The sequence below is a fragment of the Oncorhynchus mykiss genome, chromosome 5, assembly GCF_057628025.1.
Source record: "Oncorhynchus mykiss isolate SJ-2025 chromosome 5, ASM5762802v1, whole genome shotgun sequence".
In the NCBI taxonomy this organism is placed as follows: domain Eukaryota; kingdom Metazoa; phylum Chordata; class Actinopteri; order Salmoniformes; family Salmonidae; genus Oncorhynchus; species Oncorhynchus mykiss.
The window spans coordinates 95,623,065-95,648,273 of NC_143026.1; the positions used below are offsets into that span (position 1 = coordinate 95,623,065).

At 46.7% G+C, this 25,209-nt stretch overlaps 1 protein-coding gene across 8 annotated transcripts in view; it reads left to right on the forward strand.

Moving 5' to 3' along the window:
• Positions 1 to 25,209, forward strand: part of LOC110490603 (tumor protein 63) — a 167,386-nt gene that overhangs the window by 90,213 nt on the left and 51,964 nt on the right. For 4 of the 8 annotated variants that reach the window (XM_090236486.1, XM_090236488.1, XM_090236485.1 and 1 more), the window contains exon 4: positions 23,551 to 23,808. In XM_090236486.1, coding sequence (XP_090092612.1) covers positions 23,551 to 23,808 — 258 coding nt within the window. Of the gene's footprint in view, positions 1 to 2,065; positions 2,340 to 23,550; positions 23,809 to 25,209 lie in introns of those variants that run through there. The other 4 variants (XM_090236490.1, XM_090236492.1, XM_090236491.1 and 1 more) reach the window with 3 other exon arrangements.

The window sequence follows — 25,209 nt, forward strand, 5'->3', positions numbered from 1 at the left end:
TTCAGGGTCCAGGGTCCAGGGCTGGGTGTGGAGCTTTAACATCTTGGGTACTGACCAGTCAGGGATATTTCTACTGGCCCGGGTTGGCCTGTCTACAGTCTAAAATTCTATGCAATGTTTTCAGTGTGCTAGTTTGGCAAAATTTGAGTTATTAGTTTGGTACGTGTTTTACTAGCCTGTACTAAAAAAAAGGTGCTAGCCTCAGGCTAGAGGGCTAGCTTAATTTCCATCCCTAGGTGACCTGTTTGGGTGTGGCTGCTGACTGCAGACGATCACTCCAGATGACTCCAGGTTATATAGGAGTGAGTATTAGTGACTGCTTTGAAAGAGTTTAACTTCGGGGTCAGAGAGACTTTCCCCTTCTTGTCCTGCAGGAATAGAATTTACCCCACCTCCACCCCACTTACCCTGCACTGTCATCAACCACCCCTCCTATAATACCTCCAGCCACTCAGGTTGCAGTACTGTCTTCAATTTAGCCTAGCACTTGATAATGTTAACGTGTAGGCCTAGCTAACTACAGATCTGATTACCTACGAGCATAATGGTAACGTTTGTTTACAGTTTTTTTCACTGTCAAATCAAACTTTATTAGTCACCTGCGCCAAATACAATAAGTGTATATACAGTATACAGGGGGTACCGGTACCGCGTCTATGTGCGAGGTTACCGGTTAGTCGTGGTCATTTGTAAGTTGTGTTAGCCATTCTTAAGCTATGAAAACTACTTATCATTATATATAAAACCTTTTCAGGATCTAAAAACTCTAATATATAGCTCAAATATATACAATTGTCAAATTAAGTTTTACTTTTTGATTTCACATGCATTTCAATATCTTATTTATCCTTTGCTTTGCCAACCCTTCTTCACTTGTACCTCTGGCCTCGATTCTGCTCTCAGGTTCTGTCTATATCATATACTGAATCTTAAACTTATAAACTATTATAACTTCTCAAATGTCTTTGTTTAAATGACAAATGAAGGTTCATGTAATAGGAGAAACAGTAAATGGCTCAGTGAAGAGGAAATGCTCACGGCTTCAATATAGCGTTCATGTGTAATTAGCCCCTTCAGTGTGCTATTCATTAGCCTCTTCAATGTGCTATTCATTAGCCTCTTCAATGTGCTATTCATTAGCCTCTTCAATCTGCTATTCATTAGCCTCTTCAATGTGCTATTCATTAGCCTCCTCAGTGTCCTATTCATTAGCCTCTTCAGTGTGCTATTCATTAGCCTCTTCAGTGTGCTATTCATTAGCCTCTTCAATGTGCTATTCATTAGCCTCTTCAATGTGCTATTCATTAGCCTCTTCAATCTGCTATTCATTAGCCTCTTCAATGTGCTATTCATTAGCCTCCTCAGTGTCCTATTCATTAGCCTCTTCAGTGTGCTATTCATTAGCCTCTTCAGTGTGCTATTCATTAGCCTCTTCAATGTGCTATTCATTAGCCTCTTCAGTGTGCTATTCATTACCCTCTTCAGTGTGCTATTCATTAGCCTCTTCAGTGTGCTATTCATTAGCCTCTTCAGTGTGCTATTCATTAGCCTCTTCAGTGTGCTATTCAGTAGCCTCGTTCAGCTAGTAGACGTCAGTTCAGTTCCATTCAGCATTGGTAGCATTTAAGGACATTAGAATGTACCAGTCTGTGTGGATATTCACAGCTATGACTTGTCACTTTGAGTTGTTCTGAACAACAGAGAAGTGGATAATGTATCAAATCAGAGGTGTTGTTTTAACCTCAGAACATGACAGGACTAACTGAAATGTACAGTAAATTGATATAAATCAGGTTGCATTGAAAGCAATCACTGTAGTAACTGTCCTGATTGTAGTGAATGGAATTAACTAAGTGAGCTGTATTAACTGTCCTGATTGTATTGAATGGAATTAACTAAGTGAGCTGTATTAACTGTCCTGATTGTATTGAATGGAATTAACTGAGTGAGCTGTATTAACTGTCCTGATTGTATTGAATGGAATTAACTGAGTGAGCTGTTTGTCTGTCTTAGCAGAGAGAGAGAGGTAGTCAAGGAGATGGGTGTGGACTCACCACCCCAGGTATTGGACAGGTAGCTCCTCAGACCCCTCCTCCTCTCCTGTTCTCAACCCCCCCCCCCCCCCCCCCCCTGGTATATATCTCCTTCCCATAGATTCCTATAGAGACTCTTTGCCTGTCCTGTCCTGTTGTCATCCATAGTCCTCATAGCCACTCGTTCATTCAGACTGAGACAGGGACCAGAGGTTCATCCTGGAGTCAGTGGAGCACACAGCACTGCTCAACCTCAGCGCCAACATGTTGTATCTGGAGACGGGGACGCCCACGTCGTACAGCGAGGTAAGGCCCAGGGAGGAGGCTCCTACTGGGGCATCAGGGACCGCTAACGTCCCCTTGGCTCCATGGAGCTTCTGGAGCTCCATGGTGGGAGTGGGACTGGAGAAATGCTAAATATATCAATACCTTATTAGTAGTGTTACTGCCATTTTCATATTTGAACATTTTCACCCCGTTAAATCTTTTTGATGTGATTTGGTGTCGGAGTTTATTGGCGGCTTAGGGCTTAGTGGTGGAATAGGGGCTTTAACATAAAGAAGGAATTTGAAAAAGTTGAAATAGTTAAAAACAAAGTGATTATTTAAAATCTGTCTGTGGCACTCACAGAAAAACAAATGGAGAAAGATGTTTAGGCAGCAGATTACTTTTCGTTTGTGTTTCGATTCAGTGGCTTTGTATGTGTTTATCTGCGTGTGTGCAGCGTTGTGTGTGTGTGTGTGAGTGTGTGTGTGCAGGGGAATGTAAACACCTGGAGTGTTTGTTGAATAGAGGAAGAGGCGCTGTGTGAAATGGCTGCTCTGCTCCGCTACCCTGTCCTGTTGAGATGTGGCCCTGCACTCTGCCATTAGCCCTGTTAACATCTGGAGTCACAACTACTGACTCACCATAGTTCCATTAGCTCCATTATCTCCAATAGATCCATTATCTCCAATAGTTCCATTAGCTCCAGTAGTTCCATTATCTTCAATAGTTCCATTATCTCCAGTAGTTCCATTATCTTCAATAGTTCCATTAGCTTCAATAGTTCCATTAGCTTCAATAGTTCCATTAGCTTCAATAGTTCCATTATCTCCAGTAGTTCCATTAGCTTCAATAGTTCCATTAGCTCATGTAGTTCCATTATCTCCAGTAGTTCCATTATCTTCAATAGTTCCATTAGCTTCAATAGTTCCATTATCTCCAGTAGTTCCATTAGCTTCAATAGTTCCATTAGCTTCAATAGTTCCATTAGCTCATGTAGTTCCATTATCTCCAATAGTTCCATTAGCTTCAATAGTTCCATTAGCTTCAATAGTTCCATTAGCTTCAATAGTTCCATTATCTCCATTATCTCCAATATATCCATTATCTCTAGTAGTTCCATTAGCTCCATTATCTCCAATAGTTCCATTATCTCCTGTAGTTCCATTAGCTTCAATAGTTCCATTAGCTTCAATAGTTCCATTATCTCCTGTAGTTCCATTAGCTCCTGTTGTTCCATTATCTCCTGTAGTTCCATTAGCTCCTGTACTTCCATTAGCTCCTGTTGTTCCATTATCTCCTGTAGTTCCATTATCTCCTGTAGTTCCATTAGCTCCTGTAGTTCCATTAGCTCCTGTAGTTCCATTAGCTCCTGTAGTTCCATTAGCTCTAATAGTTACAATAGCTCCAATAGTTACTATAGCTCTAATAGTTACATTAGCTCCAATGGTTACTATAGCTCTAATAGTTACATTAGCTCCAATAGTCACTATAGCTCTAATAGTTCCATCAGTGTTTTAACATTCATTAGACAAGACGATGAGGGTTCATTAATTATGGCATGGATTGTATTGCTTTACTGTGATTTAAGGCTGTGTGTTTTTTTGATTGCCTAATTGTTACATTACAGAAATGTAAATTAATATAATAATCTCTGATTCGTCTCCCCAAATTGTCTTGCAACTTTATTGTGTGAGTTTGTCGTTTTTCTGTGTTTGATTTATTTTGGAGACAGTAGATAAAATGGTGGTTGTGATTGAGGGGTGGATCTGGAGATGGGGAGCTGTGATTTGATGAGCATTATGGAGTAGAACTATTGGAGCTTATGAACAGGAAATTGTCCCTTTGTATGGAAACAATATAGCCCAAAATAATGTATCATAGTTCAAGATGGTTAAATGGAATAATTTAAAGAACGTAAAATGTTTGTATGAGTAAGCTACATGGGGACAACTTATTTATTTTGGTTTGTCCAAAATGGAGCCACTATATAATTTACTGGAACCAGAAATGTAGGGTTTACATATGTTTTGGCAGTTAGAATTACAAGGTGTGACATAGGCATTAAATAAGGGTTGATTCTCTGCTATAATAACCATCTGGAAAAGCAAATAATACCTTCTGGTCTTCGAGAAAGAAATGACATGATAGAAAGTTATCTATGTTTCCTTCTTTCCTAATGACAGATAATGGCCGTGACAACTAGTGACTGTCATTATAGTCAGTAAGGGTTTTGTTTGTTTATTTCAGGATTATATAATTCCTTTTCAAATATCGCGTCACCTTGAGCAAGTCAAATTGTTTCTGTAGAGGCTAGAATATAGTTGTATTACAGTCCTACTTAACGTCAATCTTTCTGGATTTCAGTCACATTTCTTTTATCTCGTAGTTTTACCAAAATTGTCATTAAGATATTTTTGTAATATGCTTTCTGTGCAGTTGAACAGTTCCTAACTGTCTGCTAATGACACTAAACATAAAGGACAGTATATTTATTTGTTTGCTAGTTTATTGGTTCCATTAGTTTGTCTGTAAAGATGACAGTCTGGTGTGATGACAGTCTCCTGGTGTGATGACAGTCTCCTGGTGTGATGACAGTCTGGTGTGATGACAGTCTCCAGGTGTGATGACAGTCTGGTGTGATCAATCAAATGTATTTATAAAGCCCTTCTTTCATCAGCTGATATCTCAAAGTGCTGTACAGAAACCCAGCCTAAAACCCCAAACAGCAAGCAATGCAGGTGTAGAAGCACGGTCTCTAGGAAAAACTCCCTAGAAAGGCCAGAACCTAGGAAGAAACCTAGAGAGGAACCAGGCTATGAGGGGTGGCCAGTCCTCTTCGGGCTGTGCCGGGTGGAGATTATAACAGAACATGGCCAAGATGTTCAAATGTTCATAGATGACAAGCAGGGTCAAATAATAATAATCACAGTGGTTGTCGAGGGTGCAACAGGTCAGCACCTAAGGAGTAAATGTCAGTTGGCTTTTCATAGCTGATCATTCAGAGTATCTCCACCACTCCTGCTGTCTCTAGAGAGTTGAAAAAAGCAGGTCTGGGACAGGTAGCACGTCCTGTGAACAGGTCAAGGTTCCATAGCCGCAGGCAGAACAGTTGAAACTGGAGCAGCAGCACGACCAGGTGGACTGGGGACAGCAAGGAGTCATCTGGCCAGGTAGTCCTGGGGCATGGTCCTAGGGTTCAGGTCCTCAGAGAGAAAGAGAGAGAGAGGGAGAGAGAGAGAGAAAGAGAGAGAATTAGAGATCATACCTAAATTCACACAGGACACTGGATAAGACAGGAGAAATACTCCAGATATAACAGACTGACCCAAACCCCCTGACACAAAACTATTGCAGCATAAATACTGGAGGCTGAGACAGGAGGGGTCGGGAGACACTGTGGCCCCGTCCGACGATGCCCACAGACAGGGTCAAACAGGCAGGACATAACCCCACCCACTTTGCCAAAGCACAGCCCCCATACCACTAGAGGGATATCTTCAACCACCAACTTACCATCCTGAGACAAGGCCGAGTATAGCCCACGAAGATCTCCCCCACGGCACGAACCCAAGGGGAGGTGCTAACCGGGACAGGAAGTTCACGTCAGTGACTCAACCCACTCAAGAGACACACCCCTCCTAGGTACGGCATGGAAGAGCACCAGTAAGCCAGTGACTCAGCCCCTGTAATAGGGTTAGAGGCAGAGAATCCCAGTGGAGAGAGGGGAACCGGCCAGGCAGAGACAGCAAGGGTAGTTCGTTGCTCCAGTGCCTTTCCATTCACCTTACCTTCACACCCCTGGGCCAGACTACACTCAATCATAGGACCTACTGAATAGATGAGTCTTCAATAAAGACTTAAAGGTTGAGACCGAGTCTGCGTCACTCACATGGACAGGCAGACCATTCCCTCCAGCTGTTTGCTTAGAAATTCTTGGGACAGTAAGGAGGCCTGCATCTTGTGACCGTAGCGTACGTGTAGGTACGTACGGCAGGACCAAATTGGAAAGATAGATAGGAGCAAGCCCATGTAATGACTGTCTGGTGTGATGACAGTCTCCTGGTGTGATGACAGTCTGGTGTGATGAGAGTCTGATGTGATGACAGTCTCCTGGTGTGATGACATCCTGGTGTGATGACTGTCTGGTGTGATGACAGTCTGGTGTGATGACAGTCTGGTGTGATGACAGTCTCCTGGTGTGATGACAGTCTGGTGTGATGACAGTCTGGTGTGATGACAGTTTCCTGGTGTGATGACAGTCTGGTGTGATGACAGTCTCCTGGTGTGATGGCCATCTCCTGGTGTGATGACAGTCTGGTGTGATGACTGTCTGGTGTGATGACAGTCTCCTGGTGTGAAGAAAGTCTGGTGTGATGACAGTCTGGTGTCAATCTGCTACTCTCCCCACTTTATAAGATGGCTTCTAAAATGGTTGTTAGGTCTAAACACCTGTGTCTATTTGTTCTCCTAAAGCCCACCAGTGTTAGTGTTCAGGTGACGAGTCTATCTACCTATACTTGACCACTCCTCTCTGCTTCCACTGTATAGCACTGTTGTTAACACACACTGTTAGTCCCAAGTGGAGGGGGTGTAGATAGAGGACTTCAGCTGAGATCTAAGACCCCATCTTGTGGGTTTTTAATCTGGGGTCAGTTCACCACTCTTGCTCACAATAGGGCTTTGCAAATAGAGGGGGGGAAAATGAGTTCCATTAGTTTTCATCCAGCCACACAAGACTGACTGTATTTATTGAACGCCACAGTGCTTCTATGATAAGAGGAATATTGAAAGAGAACTTTGGCGGAATTCAATATTTTCCCAATGGGTTTGGAGACTTTTAAGATGTCTCAAAGATATTCACATCCACATGTTTGGTTTAGACTGCTTCACAGATGTCTAATTTTCTTGAGAAGAGACAGAAATCATTTGCATATAAGTAACAGAAAGAAAAAGGGGTATGTGATCAACAGGAGTAGAGGTGCATTCACAAAACGGATCATACCAGTTAGCCAACAGTATTTACTTAATGGTTTATTTAATAAGATGATATACTGGGTGGTTCAGGCCTTGAATGCTGATTGGCTGACAGCCACGGTATATCAGACCGTATACCACAGATATCACAAAACATTTATTTTTACTGCTCTAATTACGTTGGTAACCAGTTTATAATAGCAATAATATAATAGCACCTCGGGGGTTTATGATACAGTGCCTTGCAAAAGTATTCACCCCCCTTGGTTTTTTTCCTATTTGGTTTCATTACAACCTGTAATTTAAATTTCAGGAAATGGACATACACAAAATAGTCCAAATTGGTGAAGTGAAAAAAAATAAAAAACTTGTTTAAAAAAATTATAAAAATGTAAAACATAAAAGTGGTGTGTATTCACCCCCTCTGATATGAAGCCCCTAAATAAGATCTGGTGCAACCAATCACCTTCAGAAGTCACATAATTAGTTAAATAAAGTCCACCTGTGTACAATCTAAGTGTCACATGATCTGTCACATGATCTCAGTATATATACACCTGTTCTGAAAGGCCCCAGAGTCTGCAACACCACTAAGCAAAGGGCAGCACCAAGCAAACGGCACCATGAAGAGCAAGGATCTCTCCAAACAGGTCAGGGACAAAGTTGTGTAGAAGTACAGATCAGGTTTGGGTTATGAAAATATATCTGAAACTTTGAACATCCCACGGAGCACCATTAAATCTATTATTTAAAAAAATGAAAGAATATGGCACCACAACAAACCTGCCAAGAGAGGGCCACCCACCAAAACTCACGGACCAGGCAAGGAGGGCATTAATCAGAGAGGCAACAAAGAGACCAAAGATAACCATGAAGGAGCTGTAAAGCTCCACAATGGAGATTGGAGTATCTGTCCATAGGACCACTTTAAGCCGTACACTCCACAGAGCTGGGCTTTACTGAAGAATGGCCAGGAAAAAGCCATTGCTTATTAAAGAAAAAAATAAGCAAAGATGTTTGGTGTTCACCAAAAGGCATGTGGGAGACTCCCCAAACATATGGAAGATGAGACTCAAATTGAGCTTTTTGGCCATCAACGCAAACGTTATTGCCAACGCAACGCAAACCAAACACCTCTCATCACCCAGAGAACACCATCCCCACATTGAAGCATGGTGGTGGCAGCATCATGCTGTGGGGATGTTTTTCCATCGGCAGGGACTGGGAAACTTGTCAGAATTGAAGGAATGATTGATGGAGCTAAGTACAGGGAAATTCTTGAGGGAAACCTGTTTCAGTCTTCCAGAGATTTGAGACAGGGATGGAGGTTCACCTTCCAGCAGGACAATGACCCTAAGCATACTACTAAAGCAACACTCGAGTGGTTTAAGAGGAAACATTTAAATGCCTAGTCATAGCCCAGACCTCATTCTAGTTGAAAGTCTGTGGTATGACTTAAAGATGGCTGTACACCAGCGGAACCCATCCAACTTGAAGGAGCTGGAGCAGTTTTGCCTTGAAGAATGGGCAAAAATCCCAGTGGCTAGATGTGCCAAGCTTATAGAAACATACCCCAAGAGACTTGCAGCTGTAAATCCTGCTAAAGGTGTCTCTACAAAGTATTGACTTTAGTTATGCACACTCAAGTTTTCAGTTTTTTTGTCTTATTTATCGTTTGTTTCACAATAAAAAATATTTAGCATCTTCAAAGTGGTAGGCATGTTGTTTAAATCAAATGATACAAACCCCCCCAAAATCTATTTTAATTCCAGGATGTAAGGCAACAAAATAGGAAAAATGCAAATGGGGTGAATACTTTCGCAAGCCACTGTATTTAGCCAATATACCAAGGCTCTAAGGGCTGTATCCAGGAACTCTTAGGAAAGCCTTTAGCCGTGGCATAGTGGCCATATACCCCCTCGCTCCTTATTGCTTAAATGAACCATCATGCATATTGTGTCGTTAAAATCAAGTGTTCTAAATAATGTTGCTGGAGAACTTTAATTGTGAAGTCGTAAATCAAATCTCTCTGGTATCTAACATCTCCTTTAGGATCTCTGATATGTTTCGCAGCGAAACACTTTTTAAGTTTTGTGGTAGGTATTAAAGTGTGCACCTACATCCCCTCTGGCTTCGTCTCAAACGGCACCCTATTCCCTATATAGTGCACTACTTTTGACCCGAGTCCATAGGGTGGCAGGTAGCCCAGCGGTTAAGAGCGTGGGGCCAGTAACCGAATGGTTGCTGATTGGAATCCCGGAGCCATCTCAGTGAAAAATCTGCCAATGTGCCCTTGAGCAAGGCACTTAAACCCTAATGGCTCCTGTAATTCACTCTGAATAAGAGTGTCTGCTAAATGATGTAAAATGATCAAATGTAACTCATGGTTGAAAAATGTGTAGGGAATAGGGTGCCATTTGGGAAGCAGACCCCAATGTGAGGTATCAGCTTCTACCCCTTCTCCAGGGAGGCTCCACGTCAGATTGTGGTGGGCCATGGTAGCCTAGTGGTGGGCCATGGTAGCTTAGTGGTGGGCCATGGTAGCCTAGTGGTGGGCCATGGTAGCTTAGTGGTGGGCCATGGTAGCCTAGTGGTGGGCCATGGTAGCCTAGTGGTGGGCCATGGTAGACTAGTGGTGGGCCATGGTAGACTAGTGGTGGGCCATGGTACCTTAGTGGTGGGCCATGGTAGCCTAGTGGTGGGCCATGGTAGCCTAGTGGTGGGCCATGGTAGCCTAGTGGTGGGCCATGGTAGCCTAGTGGTGGGCCATGGTAGCCTAGTGGTGGGCCATGCGATGCTGTTTAGTCGCCACTCTTAATTGCTTTAATGGTGTGTTGCTGTTGATAAAATCCCCTGTTCTGCCCACCTCAGCAGGTATATATGAGGTGTGGATAGATTAGACACTCTGTCAGTCTCCTACCCAGCCAGCCCAGACCTACGGTCCCCCCACCCACCCTGTTAGCTCATCATCACCCAGGGGACTGACCCAAGGTCCACAGTGCCCTCCCTCCCCCCGCTCGGAACAGGTCTATGGGCCATCTCACCTCTATTCCCCCTCGGGCCAGGTCTATGGGCCATCTCACCTCTATTCCCCCCTCGGGCCAGGTCTATGGGCCATCTCACCTCTATTCCCCACTCAGGCCAGGTCTATGGGCCATCTCACCTCTATTCCCCTCGGGCCAGGTCTATGGGCCATCTCACCTCTATTCCCCTCGGGCCAGGTCTATGGGCCATCTCACCTCTATTCCCCCCTCGGGCCAGGTCTTTGGGCCATCTCACCTCTATTCCCCCCTCCGGCCAGGTCTATGGGCCATCTCACCTCTATTCCCCCCTCGGGCCAGGTCTATGGGCCATCTCACCTCTATTCCCCTCGGGCCAGGTCTTTGGGCCATCTCACCTCTATTCCCCCCTCCGGCCAGGTCTATGGGCCATCTCACCTCTATTCCCCCCTCGGGCCAGGTCTATGGTCCATCTCACCTCTATTCCCCCCTCGGGCCAGGTCTATGGGCCATCTCACCTCTATTCCCCCCTCGGGCCAGGTCTATGGGCCATCTCACCTCTATTCCCCCCTCGGGCCAGGTCTATGGGCCATCTCACCTCTATTCCCCCCTCGGGCCAGGTCTATGGGCCATCTCACCTCTATTCCCCCCTCGGGCCAGGTCTATGGTCCATCTCACCTCTATTCCCCCGCTCGGGCCAGGTCTATGGTCCATCTCACCTCTATTCCCCCCTCGGGCCAGGTCTATGGGCCATCTCACCTCTATTCCCCCCTCGGGCCAGGTCTATGGGCCATCTCACCTCTATTCCCCCCTCGGGCCAGGTCTATGGGCCATCTCACCTCTATTCCCCCCTCGGGCCAGGTCTATGGGCCATCTCACCTCTATTCCCCTCGGGCCAGGTCTATGGGCCATCTCACCTCTATTCCCCCCTCGGGCCAGGTCTATGGGCCATCTCACCTCTATTCCCCCCTCGGGCCAGGTCTATAGGCCATCTCACCTCTATTCCCCCCTCGGGCCAGGTCTTTGGGCCATCTCACCTCTATTCCCCCGCTCGGGCCAGGTCTATGGGCCATCTCACCTCTATTCCCCTGTCCTTTACGGGCAGTTCAAAGTACTTGAGGTGATCAATTGCCTCATACTCATAAAACTATCAACTATCGTAAAGAGAAGAAATCAGATTACTGACCTCCCCTGTCTTTGTACTTTCTCCTGTTGGTAATTGAGTTGAAGAGGAATGCTTGTTTCCTGGATTTTAGCCAGTCCCTTCCTCTTCTCCCTACTCGGCGCCAGGTCTCTCTCTCTCTCTCTCTCTCTCTCTCTCTCTCTCTCTCTCTCTCTCTCTCTCTCTCTCTCTCTCTCTCTCTCTCTCTCTCTCTCTCTCTCTCTCTCTTTTGTTGATAATGAGTTAGTAGGAGTTGAAGAGGAAACAGACCAGTACCTTCTCTCAGAAGAAGTGATAATGAGTCATTGATCCAAAACATAGAAATATAATCTATAGAAAGGGCTTGGAACTGCTTACTCTGGTAATTTGAATGCTTGATTAATTACATTTCTATGTTTGGAAGCTCTAGGGCAGAAGTAGTTGAGTTGCAGCCCTTTTACTCATTTCTTGACAGAACAAAATTAAAATTATTAATTATTATAAATTATTATATTAAAAGTAAGTGTCAAGTTGGTTATATAAATCTGACCAAGGCGCAGCGAGGTATGCGTACGTTCTTTATATTATAAGAACGAACACTGAACAGAATAACAAAATTAACCGTGACGCTAATATGAGTAGTGCAAGCAGGCAACTAAACATGGAATAAGAACCCACAAATAATAAAGGGAAAATGGCTGTCTAAATATGATCCCCAATCAGAGACAACGATAAACAGCTGCCTCTGTTTGGGAACCATAGACATGTAAATACCTAAACCTACAAAACCCCTAGACATACAAAAAACCCTAGACAATACAAAACTAGCATACCCACCCTCGTCACACCCTGACCTAACCAAAAGACTAAAGAAAACAGAGATATTAAAGGTCAGAGCGTGACAGTAAGTCTGATTGGTCAACGTGTGAAATAATGTAGAGGACTACTGTACTGGATCTCAGACTTATCTCATTGGTTAGAATCCTCACCCTAAATAGCCTATAGAAACCCCCCCCGATCCCTATTTTTATAAATTGTCATAGGAATGTCAATGCTCATACATTACATGTCTAGTACGTACCAATCCCAATGGTTATAACGATACAGCAGTCACTGTGAATACCAAGCAGCAGTAACGTTTCTGTTTGTATGTGAGGAATCCCTGATATGTGTCTCTCCGCATAATCCACATCATTTGGATTCCTGCTGCGGAATCAACAGGCTGTCACTCTGAAGGTCAACAGGCTGTCACTCTGAAGGTCAACAGGCTGTCACTCTGAAGGTCTGAACAGTCTAGGGTAGCTCTTCCCGAACGGCACCCTTTTCCCTATGTAGTTGTGTGCACTACTTTTTAACAGGTCTCTATGGGCTTGTTGTCCTATGGAACGTTGCCCCCCCCCCCCCCCCCCCCATGACAGCCACCCTATGGGCCCTGGTCTATAGTAGTACACTACCCCTATGGGCCCTGGTCTAAAGTAGTGCACTACCCCTATGGGCCCTGGTCTAAAGTAGTGCACTACCCCTATGGACCCTGGTCTAAAGTAGTACACTACCCCTATGGGCCCTGGTCTAAAGTAGTGCACTACCCCTATGGACCCTGGTCTAAAGTAGTGCACTACCCCTATGGACCCTAGTCTAAAGTAGTGCACTACCCCCATGGACCCTGGTCTAAAGTAGTGCACTACCCCTATGGGCCCTGGTCTAAAGTAGTGCACTACCCCTATGGACCCTGGTCTAAAGTAGTGCACTACCCCTATTGGCCCTGGTCTAAAGTAGTGCACTACCCCTATGGACCCTGGTCTATAGTAGTGCACTACCCTGGTCTATAGTAGACGGGGCTGGGCCTCAGAGAGCTACGAGCAGCACGGCTGTAAACAGACAGAATTTTTAAGAGCAGTTAAAGTAGGGATTAAAATGGCTGCTGTATTACAGTGGAATCAGACCAGATTAAAAGGAATAGGAGAGAAGAGGAGGCCTGAGTCTCCTTCACCCACTTCTCTTGTAAGTGTTGATAGCTTCCACTTCCACTCAATTAAACCTTCCATCTGACTATAGGTGAATTTTTGGGTGACGTTTGACTTGTTTGACTTTTCCTTTTGGTCTTCCTTCATCCCTTTTTTTCTCTCTTTTCATCTCCCGATCTGTTCGTTCTTCATCCTTGATGTCTTCATTCCTTCCGAGAAAATATAATATAAGTAGAGTTCTCCAGATCACACTCACTTCTCATAATCCCTCTTTGTAAGAAGAGAACAATCATCATCTTTATCATGTCATCTCATCAACCTCTAGTTTTCTCTCCATCGCTATAGGGGCTTTGATGTTTAATCTGCGGTTTCTGGCCAGCATCAGGCTATTCATTAAAATGATCATTTGCCTTCTGTGATAATTAGTGGCTGTCAGGTAGCTGCTAGTGAAAACACTCACACGCGCACACACACACGCACACGCCCGCACGCACGCACACACACAGGACCAGCACCCACAGTAATGCACTAAACAGGGAACAGGTTGTTATTTGGCACACAGACTAGGTAGGGAGGTAGGAGGGGGCAGGGTCCCTTGTCATTGGCTGGCTGTGGGGTTGTCATTAGAGCAGTGGTGTAGGAGAGCTGGAGCGTCTTACACCAAAACACTACCACCTTAAATAAATAAAAAATGTTTTATTGCCAGCCGTAGTGCTGATGTACCCCTGCTCTTACTCATGATGTGTGAGAACACAATCTCTAAACCAGATTTCTGACTCATGATGTGTGAGAACACAATCTCTATACCAGAGTTCTGACTCATGACGTATGAGAACACAATCTCTAAACCAGAGTTCTGACTCATGACGTATGAGAACACAATCTCTAAACCAGATTTCTGACTCACAATCTTGTTGTTGTTTTTAGTCGCACTTTTTTGCTTTATCTTGGTTAAATAAAGGTGTTCTCAACTGGCCTACCTGGTTAAATAAAGGTGTTCTCAACTGGCCTACCTGGTTAAATAAAGGTGTTCTCAACTGGCCTACCTGGTTAAATAAAGGTGAAATAAAAATAAATAAAACACTTACAACAAGCTACAGTCAATAGCATTAGAAGATAATCTAGCCTAGTGATCTGATCCTAACCAGGCTACCCTTTAGCATTAGAAGGTAATCTAGCCTAGTGATCTGAGTCTAACTTGGCTAGCCTTTAGCATTAGAAGGTAATCTAGCCTAGGGATCTGATCCTAACTAGGCTACCCTTTAGCATAAGAAGCTAATCTAGCCTAGTGATCTGAGTCTAACTAGGCTAGCCTTTAGCATGAGAAGGTAATCTAGCCTAGTGATCTGATTTCATTTTTTTTTGTACCTTTATTTAACCAGGTAGGCTAGTTGAGAACACCTTTATTTAACAAGGCAAGTCAGTTAATAACAAATTCTTATTTTACAATGACGGCCTAGGGACAGTTTGTTAACTGCCTTGTTCAGGGACAGTGCAAAAGAGTTTTACCTTGTCAGCTCAGGGATTCGAACCCCCCCCCCCCCCTAACCAGGCTAGCCTTTAGCATGAAGGCTTTTTTAGCCTTTAGCACCCTTCGTGAATGCCAAATGGCACCCTATGCAGTTATATAGTGAACTACTTGTACCCAGGTCAACAGTAGAGCATTCTTTACTGTAGTGAATAGAATTCCATGTGGGCCGTAGGACCAGTGTCTATAGTCAGGGATCAGGCAACAAGAGGGGCCATCGGATTCAGCAGCTCTCCCATTCTAAAGCACCTTCATTATGCTCTAATTGCTCTCCATTGTGAGGCATGTGAAGGAGGTGTGTCTTGAGACAGAAAACGTAAACATGTTTCCCATGCCAATAAAGTCCTTCTGAGATGAAAACCTCTGCTGAGTGTAGGGCTGGAGGGTATGCTCACAACCCCCCCCCCCTCTCCCCACTCCACGGAGGAGTTAGCTTTCCCTTTGTGTGGGGGGGTGTGTGGGTGGGTGTCTGCGTGCGTGCATGCGTGTGTTCCTTTCACAATACACTCGTCTCCTAACACCTGCCTGGTCTAACCTGAGACATTGTTCCCCTAGACAGGCTCTTGAAAGACCCAGTCTCATTGTTTCCGGGGGGTTGGGGCAGACTCGTGACACACACACACACACACACACACACACACACACACACACACACACACACTTCATTATCTGAAATCAACTCGAAGCATCTCCCCTGAGGCGTTGTTGATGAGATTTGTTTGCGTTGGCTGGAATGACCTCCCTCAGGTGCTCTGTGTGTGTGTGTGTGTGTGTGTGTGTGTGTGTGTGTGTGTGTTGTGGAAACAATGTAGTTTCTTGTATTTAATACCTTCTGCAGTGTATATGGGAAAATAATGGGTGTGTTACATTTGATTTATGTTCTAGAGTTTTCATACCACGTCAACTTGGTTTGTGTGTTACCGTGTTTGTGTGTTACCGTGTTTTTGTGTTACCGTGTTTTTGTTTTACTGTGTTTGTGTGTTACCGTGTTTGTGTGTAACCGTATTTGTGTGTTACCGTGTTTGTGTGTTACCGTGTTTGTGTGTTACCGTGTTTGTGTGTTACTGTGTTTGTGTGTTACCGTGTTTTTGTGTTACCGTGTTTTTGTTTTACTGTGTTTGTGTGTTACCGTGTTTGTGTGTTACTGTGTTTGTGTGTTACCGTGTTTGTGTGTTACCGTGTTTTTGTTTTACTGTGTTTGTGTGTTACCGTGTTTGTGTGTTACCGTGTTTGTGTGTTACCGTGTTTTTGTTTTACTGTGTTTGTGTGTTACCGTGTTTGTGTGTTACCGTGTTTGTGTGTTACCGTGTTTGTGTGTTACTGTGTTTGTCACCTGGTGATGTGAGTGGGAGGGAGTGAACTAGACAGCTGTGTGGGACGGGGGACCTCGCAGACTGAAATAAACAAGGGGCCTTTGACTGCCTGTCTGTCCTGCCTGCAGAGATGAATGGGTGTCTAAAGAGACCCAGAGCCGTGGCAGAGACACCTCGGCCTGGAATGTGTCTTTTATACATGGAATGGAATGGAGGAGCAGAGCAGATAGAGCTGGAAGGAAAGAGGAGAGAGAGAGAGAGAGAGAGAGAGAGAGAGAGAGAGAGACACAGAGAGAGAGAGAGAGACACAGAGAGAGAGAGAGAGACACAGAGAGAGAGAGAGAGAGAGACACAGAGAGAGAGAGAGAGAGACAGAGAGAGAGAGAGAGACACAGAGAGAGAGAGAGAGAGAGAGAGAGAGAGAGAGAGAGAGAGAGAGACACAGAGAGACACAGAGAGAGAGAGAGACCTGGAGCCGAGTAGGGAGGAGAGGAAGGGACTGGCTAAAATCCAGGAAACAAGCATTCTCCCTACTCTCAAAAGGCAGCCATTTTGATTATGATATCACTCGTTTTGTCTATAAAGTGTGAACCCTGTGACCCCAGTCTGTAGATGTTGGGGGATCTAGAATAACTTTCTAGCAGTCGACTATTGGTTAACTTGTACTAGCAATGATTTGGTACATGGCAGTTATTTATGTGTGTGTGTGGAACGTTTAAAAATTAAAATTAAACATCATCATAAAAGACTTCAAATGCCAGCAATTACACAGATCTGAGTCTGATCAACAAGCTGACTGGAATAAATCAGGAAAACTTCTTGGGAAAAATGATGTGAAGAAAAGCTTGTTTCTCCAGTACTGTGACAGTGACATCATTTATACGGTCGTTGCCCGTATAAATGGGAAATCACCGGGAAGGAGCCATTTATCTGGGGAGGCTGTTGACATGGACGGTGTGATCTGGGGAGGCTGTTGACATGGACGGTGTGATCTGGGGAGGCTGTTGACATGGACGGTGTGATCTGGGGAGGCTGTTGACATGGATGGTGTGATCTGGGGAGGATGTTGACATGGACGGTGTGATCTGGGGAGGCTGTTGACATGGATGGTGTGATCTGGGGAGGCTGTTGACATGGACGGTGTGATCTGGGGAGGCTGTTGACATGGCCGGTGTGATCTGGGGTGGCTGTTGACATGGATGGTGTGATCTGGGGAGGCTGTTGACATGGACGGTGTGATCTGGGGAGGCTGTTGACATGGACGGTGTGATCTGGGGAGGCTGTTGACATGGATGGTGTGATCTGAGGAGGCTGTTGACATGGACGGTGTGATCTGGGGAGGCTGTTGACATGGACGGTGTGATCTGGGGAGGCTGTTGACATGGATGGTGTGATCTGGGGAGGCTGTTGACATGGACGGTGTGATCTGGGGAGGCTGTTGACATGGATGGTGTGATCTGGGGAGGCTGTTGACATGGATGGTGTGATCTGGGGAGGCTGTTGACATGGATGGTGTGATCTGGGGAGGCTGTTGACATGGACGGTGTGATCTGGGGAGGCTGTTGACATGGATGGTGTGATCTGGGGAGGCTGTTGACATGGATGGTGTGATCTGGGGAGGCTGTTGACATGGATGGTGTGATCTGAGGAGGCTGTTGACATGGATGGTGTGATCTGGGGAGGCTGTTGACATGGCCGGTGTGATCTGAGGAGGCTGTTGACATGGCCGGTGTGATCTGGGGAGGCTGTTGACATGGATGGTGTGATCTGAGGAGGCTGTTGACATGGATGGTGTGATCTGGGGAGGCTGTTGACATGGATGGTGTGATCTGGGGAGGCTGTTGACATGGATGGTGTGATCTGGGGAGGCTGTTGACATGGATGGTGTGATCTGGGGAGGCTGTTGACATGGCCGGTGTGATCTGGGGAGGCTGTTGACATGGACGGTGTGATCTGGGGAGGCTGTTGACATGGCCGGTGTGATCTGGGGAGGCTGTTGACATGGCCGGTGTGATCTGGGGAGGCTGTTGACATGGACGGTGTGATCTGAGGAGGCTGTTGACATGGACGGTGTGATCTGGGGAGGCTGTTGACATGGATGGTGTGATCTGGGGAGGCTGTTGACATGGATGGTGTGATCTGGGGAGGCTGTTGACATGGATGGTGTGATCTGGGGAGGCTGTTGACATGGATGGTGTGATCTGGGGAGGCTGTTGACATGGATTGTGTGATCTGAAAAGGCTGTTGACATGGCCGGTGTGATCTGAGGAGGCTGTTGACATGGCCGGTGTGATCTGGGGAGGCTGTTGACATGGCCGGTGTGATCTGGGGAGGCTGTTGACATGGATGGTGTGATCTGAGGAGGCTGTTGACATGGATGGTGTGATCTGGGGAGGCTGTTGACATGGCCGGTGTGATCTGGGGAGGCTGTTGACATGGCCGGTGTGATCTGGGGAGGCTGTTCACATGGCCGGTGTGATCTGGGGAGGCTGTTGACATGGCCGGTGTGATCTGAGGAGGCTGTTGACATGGACGGTGTGATCTGGGGAGGCTGTTGACATGGATGGTGTGATCTGAGGAGGCTGTTGACATGGACGGTGTGATCTGGGGAGGCTGTTGACATGGACGGTGTGATCTGGGGAGGCTGTTGACATGGATGGTGTGATCTGGGGAGGCTGTTGACATGGACGGTGTGATCTGGGGAGGCTGTTGACATGGATGGTGTGATCTGGGGAGGCTGTTGACATGGATGGTGTGATCTGGGGAGGCTGTTGACATGGATGGTGTGATCTGGGGAGGCTGTTGACATGGACGGTGTGATCTGGGGAGGCTGTTGACATGGATGGTGTGATCTGGGGAGGCTGTTGACATGGATGGTGTGATCTGGGGAGGCTGTTGACATGGATGGTGTGATCTGAGGAGGCTGTTGACATGGATGGTGTGATCTGGGGAGGCTGTTGACATGGCCGGTGTGATCTGAGGATGCTGTTGACATGGCCGGTGTGATCTGGGGAGGCTGTTGACATGGATGGTGTGATCTGGGGAGGCTGTTGACATGGATGGTGTGATCTGGGGAGGCTGTTGACATGGATGGTGTGATCTGGGGAGGCTGTTGACATGGATGGTGTGATCTGGGGAGGCTGTTGACATGGATGGTGTGATCTGGGGAGGCTGTTGACATGGATGGTGTGATCTGGGGAGGCTGTTGACATGGCCGGTGTGATCTGGGGAGGCTGTTGACATGGACGGTGTGATCTGGGGAGGCTGTTGACATGGCCGGTGTGATCTGGGGAGGCTGTTGACATGGCCGGTGTGATCTGGGGAGGCTGTTGACATGGACGATGTGATCTGAGGAGGCTGTTGACATGGACGGTGTGATCTGGGGAGGATGTTGACATGGATGGTGTGATCTGGGGAGGCTGTTGACATGGATGGTGTGATCTGGGGAGGCTGTTGACATGGATGGTGTGATCTGGGGAGGCTGTTGACATGGATGGTGTGATCTGGGGAGGCTGTTGACATGGATGGTGTGATCTGAGGAGGCTGTTGACATGGACGGTGTGATCTGGGGAGGCTGTTGACATGGCCGGTGTGATCTGGGGAGGCTGTTGACATGGATGGTGTGATCTGAGGAGGCTGTTGATTTGGACGGTGTGATCTGGGGAGGCTGTTGACATGGACGGTGTGATCTGAGGAGGCTGTTGACATGGACGGTGTGATCAGGGGAGGCTGTTGACATGGATGGTGTGATCTGGGGAGGCTGTTGACATGGCCGGTGTGATCTGAGGAGGCTGTTGACATGGATGGTGTGATCTGGGGAGGCTGTTGACATGGATGGTGTGATCTGGGGAGGCTGTTGACATGGATTGTGTGATCTGAGGAGGCTGTTGACATGGCCGGTGTGATCTGAGGAGGCTGTTGACATGGCCGGTGTGATCTGGGGAGGCTGTTGACATGGCCGGTGTGATCTGGGGAGGCTGTTGACATGGATGGTGTGATCTGAGGAGGCTGTTGACATGGACGGTGTGATCTGGGGAGGCTGTTGACATGGTCGGTGTGATCTGGGGAGGCTGTTGACATGGCCGGTGTGATCTGGGGAGGCTGTTCACATGGCCGGTGTGATCTGGGGAGGCTGTTGACATGGCCGGTGTGATCTGAGGAGGCTGTTGACATGGCCGGTGTGATCTGGGGAGGCTGTTGACATGGATGGTGTGATCTGAGGAGGCTGTTGACATGGCCGGTGTGATCTGGGGAGGCTGTTGACATAGATGGTGTGATCTGGGGAGGCTGTTGACATGGATGGTGTGATCTGGGGAGGCTGTTGACATGGACGGTGTGATCTGGGGAGGCTGTTGACATGGATGGTGTGATCTGAGGAGGCTGTTGACATGGCCGGTGTGATCTGGGGAGGCTGTTGACATGGACGGTGTGATCTGGGGAGGCTGTTGACATGGACGGTGTGATCTGGGGAGGCTGTTGACATGGATGGTGTGATCTGGGGAGGCTGTTGACATGGCCGGTGTGATCTGGGGAGGCTGTTCACATGGCCGGTGTGATCTGGGGAGGCTGTTGACATGGCCGGTGTGATCTGAGGAGGCTGTTGACATGGCCGGTGTGATCTGGGGAGGCTGTTGACATGGATGGTGTGATCTGAGGAGGCTGTTGACATGGCCGGTGTGATCTGGGGAGGCTGTTGACATGGATGGTGTGATCTGGGGAGGCTGTTGACATGGATGGTGTGATCTGGGGAGGCTGTTGACATGGACGGTGTGATCTGGGGAGGCTGTTGACATGGATGGTGTGATCTGAGGAGGCTGTTGACATGGCCGGTGTGATCTGGGGAGGCTGTTGACATGGACGGTGTGATCTGGGGAGGCTGTTGACATGGACGGTGTGATCTGGGGAGGCTGTTGACATGGATGGTGTGATCTGGGGAGGCTGTTGACATGGCCGGTGTGATCTGAGGAGGCTGTTGACATGGACGGTGTGATCTGGGGAGGCTGTTGACATGGACGGTGTGATCTGGGGAGGCTGTTGACATGGCCGGTGTGATCTGGGGAGGCTGTTGACATGGCCGGTGTGATCTGGGGAGGCTGTTGACATGGCCGGTGTGATCTGAGGAGGCTGTTGACATGGATGGTGTGATCTGGGGAGGCTGTTGACATGGACGGTGTGATCTGGGGAGGCTGTTGACATGGCCGGTGTGATCTGGGGAGGCTGTTGACATGGCCGGTGTGATTTACCAGAATGGAAACAGAGCATAAGGACTGTTTCTTCATTTTGTCAGGAACTCTGTTACTTTCTGTTTACTGGACATGTTGATGGAGACAATAAGGCGCGGCTTATTGCAGTGTTTCTAATCTGAAGTTTATGGGTATTCATAATTATTTATTACCTCACTGTTTCGCCGTTTCTAGAACAGAGGGAACGGGGAAAAAACCCTGATGAAAGCTACGGGCTCAAACACGTTGGTTTTTACTTTTAACAATAAACGGAAAACATTGAAGAACTTCCAGTGTCCTCCAGGAGCTGTTGTCTTCTAGAGTGTTTTCGTGTCCTCCAAGAGCTGTTGTCTTCTAGAGTGTTTTTGTGTCCTCCAAGAGCTGTTGGCTTCTAGAGTGTTTTCGTGTCCTCCAAGAGCTGTTGGCTTCTAGAGTGTTTTCGTGTCCTCCAAGAGCTGTTGGCTTCTAGAGTGTTTTCGTGTCCTCCAAGAGCTGTTGGCTTCTAGAGTGTTTTCGTGTCCTCCAGGAGCTGTTGGCTTCTAGAGTGTTTTCGTGTCCTCCAAGAGCTGTTGGCTTCTAGAGTGTTTTCGTGTCCTCCAGGAGCTGTTGGCTTCTAGAGTGTTTTCATGTCCTCCAGGAGCTGTTGGCTTCTAGAGTGTTTTCGTGTCCTCCAAGAGCTGTTGGCTTCTAGAGTGTTTTCTAGTGCAGAGTTTCTTAAACTACTGGGCATGTGAGAAGTGAGTCGTGAGTTATGAGAATACGGCGCTCCATATTAGGAAGGTGTTCTTAATGTTTGGTATAAACTCAGCGTATATTCACACATTTTAATTTGGGTCGTTGGAGGAAAGTCCCCTCTCATTTGGGTCGTTGGAGGAAAGTACACTTCTCATTTGGGTCGTTGGAGGACAGTACACCTCTCATTTGTGTCGTTGGAGGACAGTACACTTCTCACTTGGGTCGTTGGAGGACAGTACACTTCTCATTTGTGTCGTTGGAGGACAGTACACTTCTCATTTGGGTCATTGGAGGACAGTACACATCTCATTTGGGTCATTGGAGGACAGTACACTTCTCATTTGGGTCGTTGGAGGACAGTACACTTCTCACTTGGGTCTGAGGAGCTGAAATAGGTTGAACAAGCCCTATTCTAGAGTACACAGTCTTACCATATTGAGTCAACCCAGCCCTGCCATATGAGTCCATAAAAACAGCTTGTATTGCTGATAAGAAACAATAAGAAAACTCAGTAAATACGGGTGTATCTGAACTCGGATTCGGTCAGAGAAACACACCTCCAAGACTGAAATCTGTTTTTTTCTAATGAGCAACAGCAAAAACAGCGTATTCAGGGGCTCTTTAACCAGCCGACAATGACACAAAGGTCATTTGTCCTAAAGGCCCAGAGCAGTCCAAAATGATTTTCCTTGTATTTTATATATACTTCCACACTGTGAGGTTGGAATAATAGTGAAATTGGGAAAGTGAGGATAATGTCCCTTTAAGTGCAAGAGCTGTTTGAAAAGAGTTTTGGCCTTCCATGGTGACATCACCAGGCGGTAAATTAGTTAATAGACCAATAAGAAAGAGAGTTCCAAACCTCTCTACCAATAACAGCTCATTTTCTTGCTTGAGAAATTGCTCTTTGCTAAGAAGCTTTTTTTAAATTTATTTTTGACCTCCCCTCTCAATCTTCTCACCTCTCTCTAGTTACAGTGCAACAACCCGGCCCTTAACCCCTAAAAACTTATCCATGAGCACCATAACATAACTGCCCTCTCCTCCAATCGGTTCAACCTCTGTGTGTACGTGTGTCTTTTGGTGGGATAGGGATAAAGTGGAATTGGACCTACAGTTGGTCATTAAAGTAATTTTCTCTCTGTCTCTCTCTCTCTCTCTCTCTCTCTGTCTGTCTCCCTCCCTCCCTCCCTCCCTCCCTCCCTCCCTCCCTCCTTCCCTCCCTCCCTCTCCCTCCCTCTCTCTCTCCCTCCCTCCCTCCCTCCTTCCCTCCCTCCCTCCCTCCCTCCCTCCCTCCCTCCCTCCCTCCCTCCCTCCTTCCTTCCTTCCCTCCCTCCCTCCCTCCCTCCCTCCCTCCCTCCCTCTCTCCTCCAGTCCCAGTATACCAACCTGGGGCTGCTGAACAGCATGGATCAGAACATCCAAAATGGCGGCTCTACCTCCACCAGTCCCTACAACAACGACCATGTCCAGAACAACGTGTCAGCTCCTTCACCCTACGCCCAGCCCAGCTCCACCTTCGATGCCATGTCCCCCTCCCCGGCTATCCCCTCCAACACAGACTACGCCGGGACACACACCTTCGACGTCTCCTTCCAGCAGTCCTCCACAGCCAAGTCTGCCACCTGGACGGTGAGAGTTAGATTTTAAAGTGCATTTCACACGGGTCTCACTTGACAAATTCCCAAAACCTACAGTAGGACCAGTCACATTGTTATCCTATCAATGGCATAATTTGGGAGGGGGCGGAGCATTTGTCAGCTGACTAAACATTATTTAAATTAATTATTATTTGAAATTGGATAAGCAGAAGTCAGAGATCTGAGATATATATTATATACATATCTATATATTCTGTCATGGGCCCTCCAAGGTTTATTTATGAGTCAGCTGGATCTTCCAGTGAGGTCTGGGGGTCATGTTATAACATAATATTCACCTGGATTAAAGGTTGAATCTGTAGAAAATGTGTAAAAGTTGTATGAAGCCGATCAGTAGTGCTCCAGGCTGTTTTGTAATGCACAATACATCAAAAGCTCTCCGTTGCACAACTCTGTCTGGTGGGGGAAAGTTGGTCTACCTCGTCGCGTGACACATGATGAGAACGTCCCGCCCTTTTCTCAGAACCTCAGGCATGACAGTTGGTACAAGCTCAACCTTTAGGCCTAGTCCAAGACTTTTACTCTTCTTGACTAACATTTTCCCCAGCCTTGAAATTCCTAGTGTTTTTCTCAGAGCCATGACAGTTCAGTTGTAACAGGAAGAGATCATTGTGTATCTTTTAATAAATTAACAATATTAACTCAAGGCACATGCTCACGTCTGGATCCTCCAGAATGACAGTGGTATACGCTCATGGCTATTCCTCCAGAATGACAGTGGTACATTTTCATGTCTGGATCCTCCAGAATGACAGTGGTACATTTTCATGTCTGGATCCTCCAGAATGACAGTGGTACCTTCTCATGTCTGGATCCTCCAGAATGACAGTGGTACATTCTCATGTCTGGATCCTCCAGAATGACAGTGGTACATTCTCATGTCTGGATCCTCCAGAATGACAGTGGTACATTCTCATGTCTGGATCCTCCAGAATGACAGTGGTACATTCTCATGTCTGTCTATAGGACTTTCCCCCTCCTTTTGATCTCATCTGACTCACACCTGATTCGGAGAGGATTTCAGAGTGATATTATTCACAGAGAAAGAAAGGGTAACTTTTTTCCAGGTGTGTTGTGTTGTGTTGTGTTGTGTTATGTTGTGTTGTGTGGTGTCTGTCTGTCTGTCTGTCTGTCTGTCTGTCTGTCGGTGCAGCTTGATGCACCACTCACCGTGTACTGATGTCTCAGCAGCAGACTGACAGAACCAGCTATTCTAGCTCCACTCTGCCTACTCTACTCTACTCTGCCTGGCAGCTCTACTCTACTCTGCCTGGCAGCTCTACTCTACTCTACTCTGCCTGGCAGCTCTACTCTACTCTACTCTGCCTGGCTGCTCTGCTCTACTCTACTCTTCCTGGCTGCTCTGCTCTAC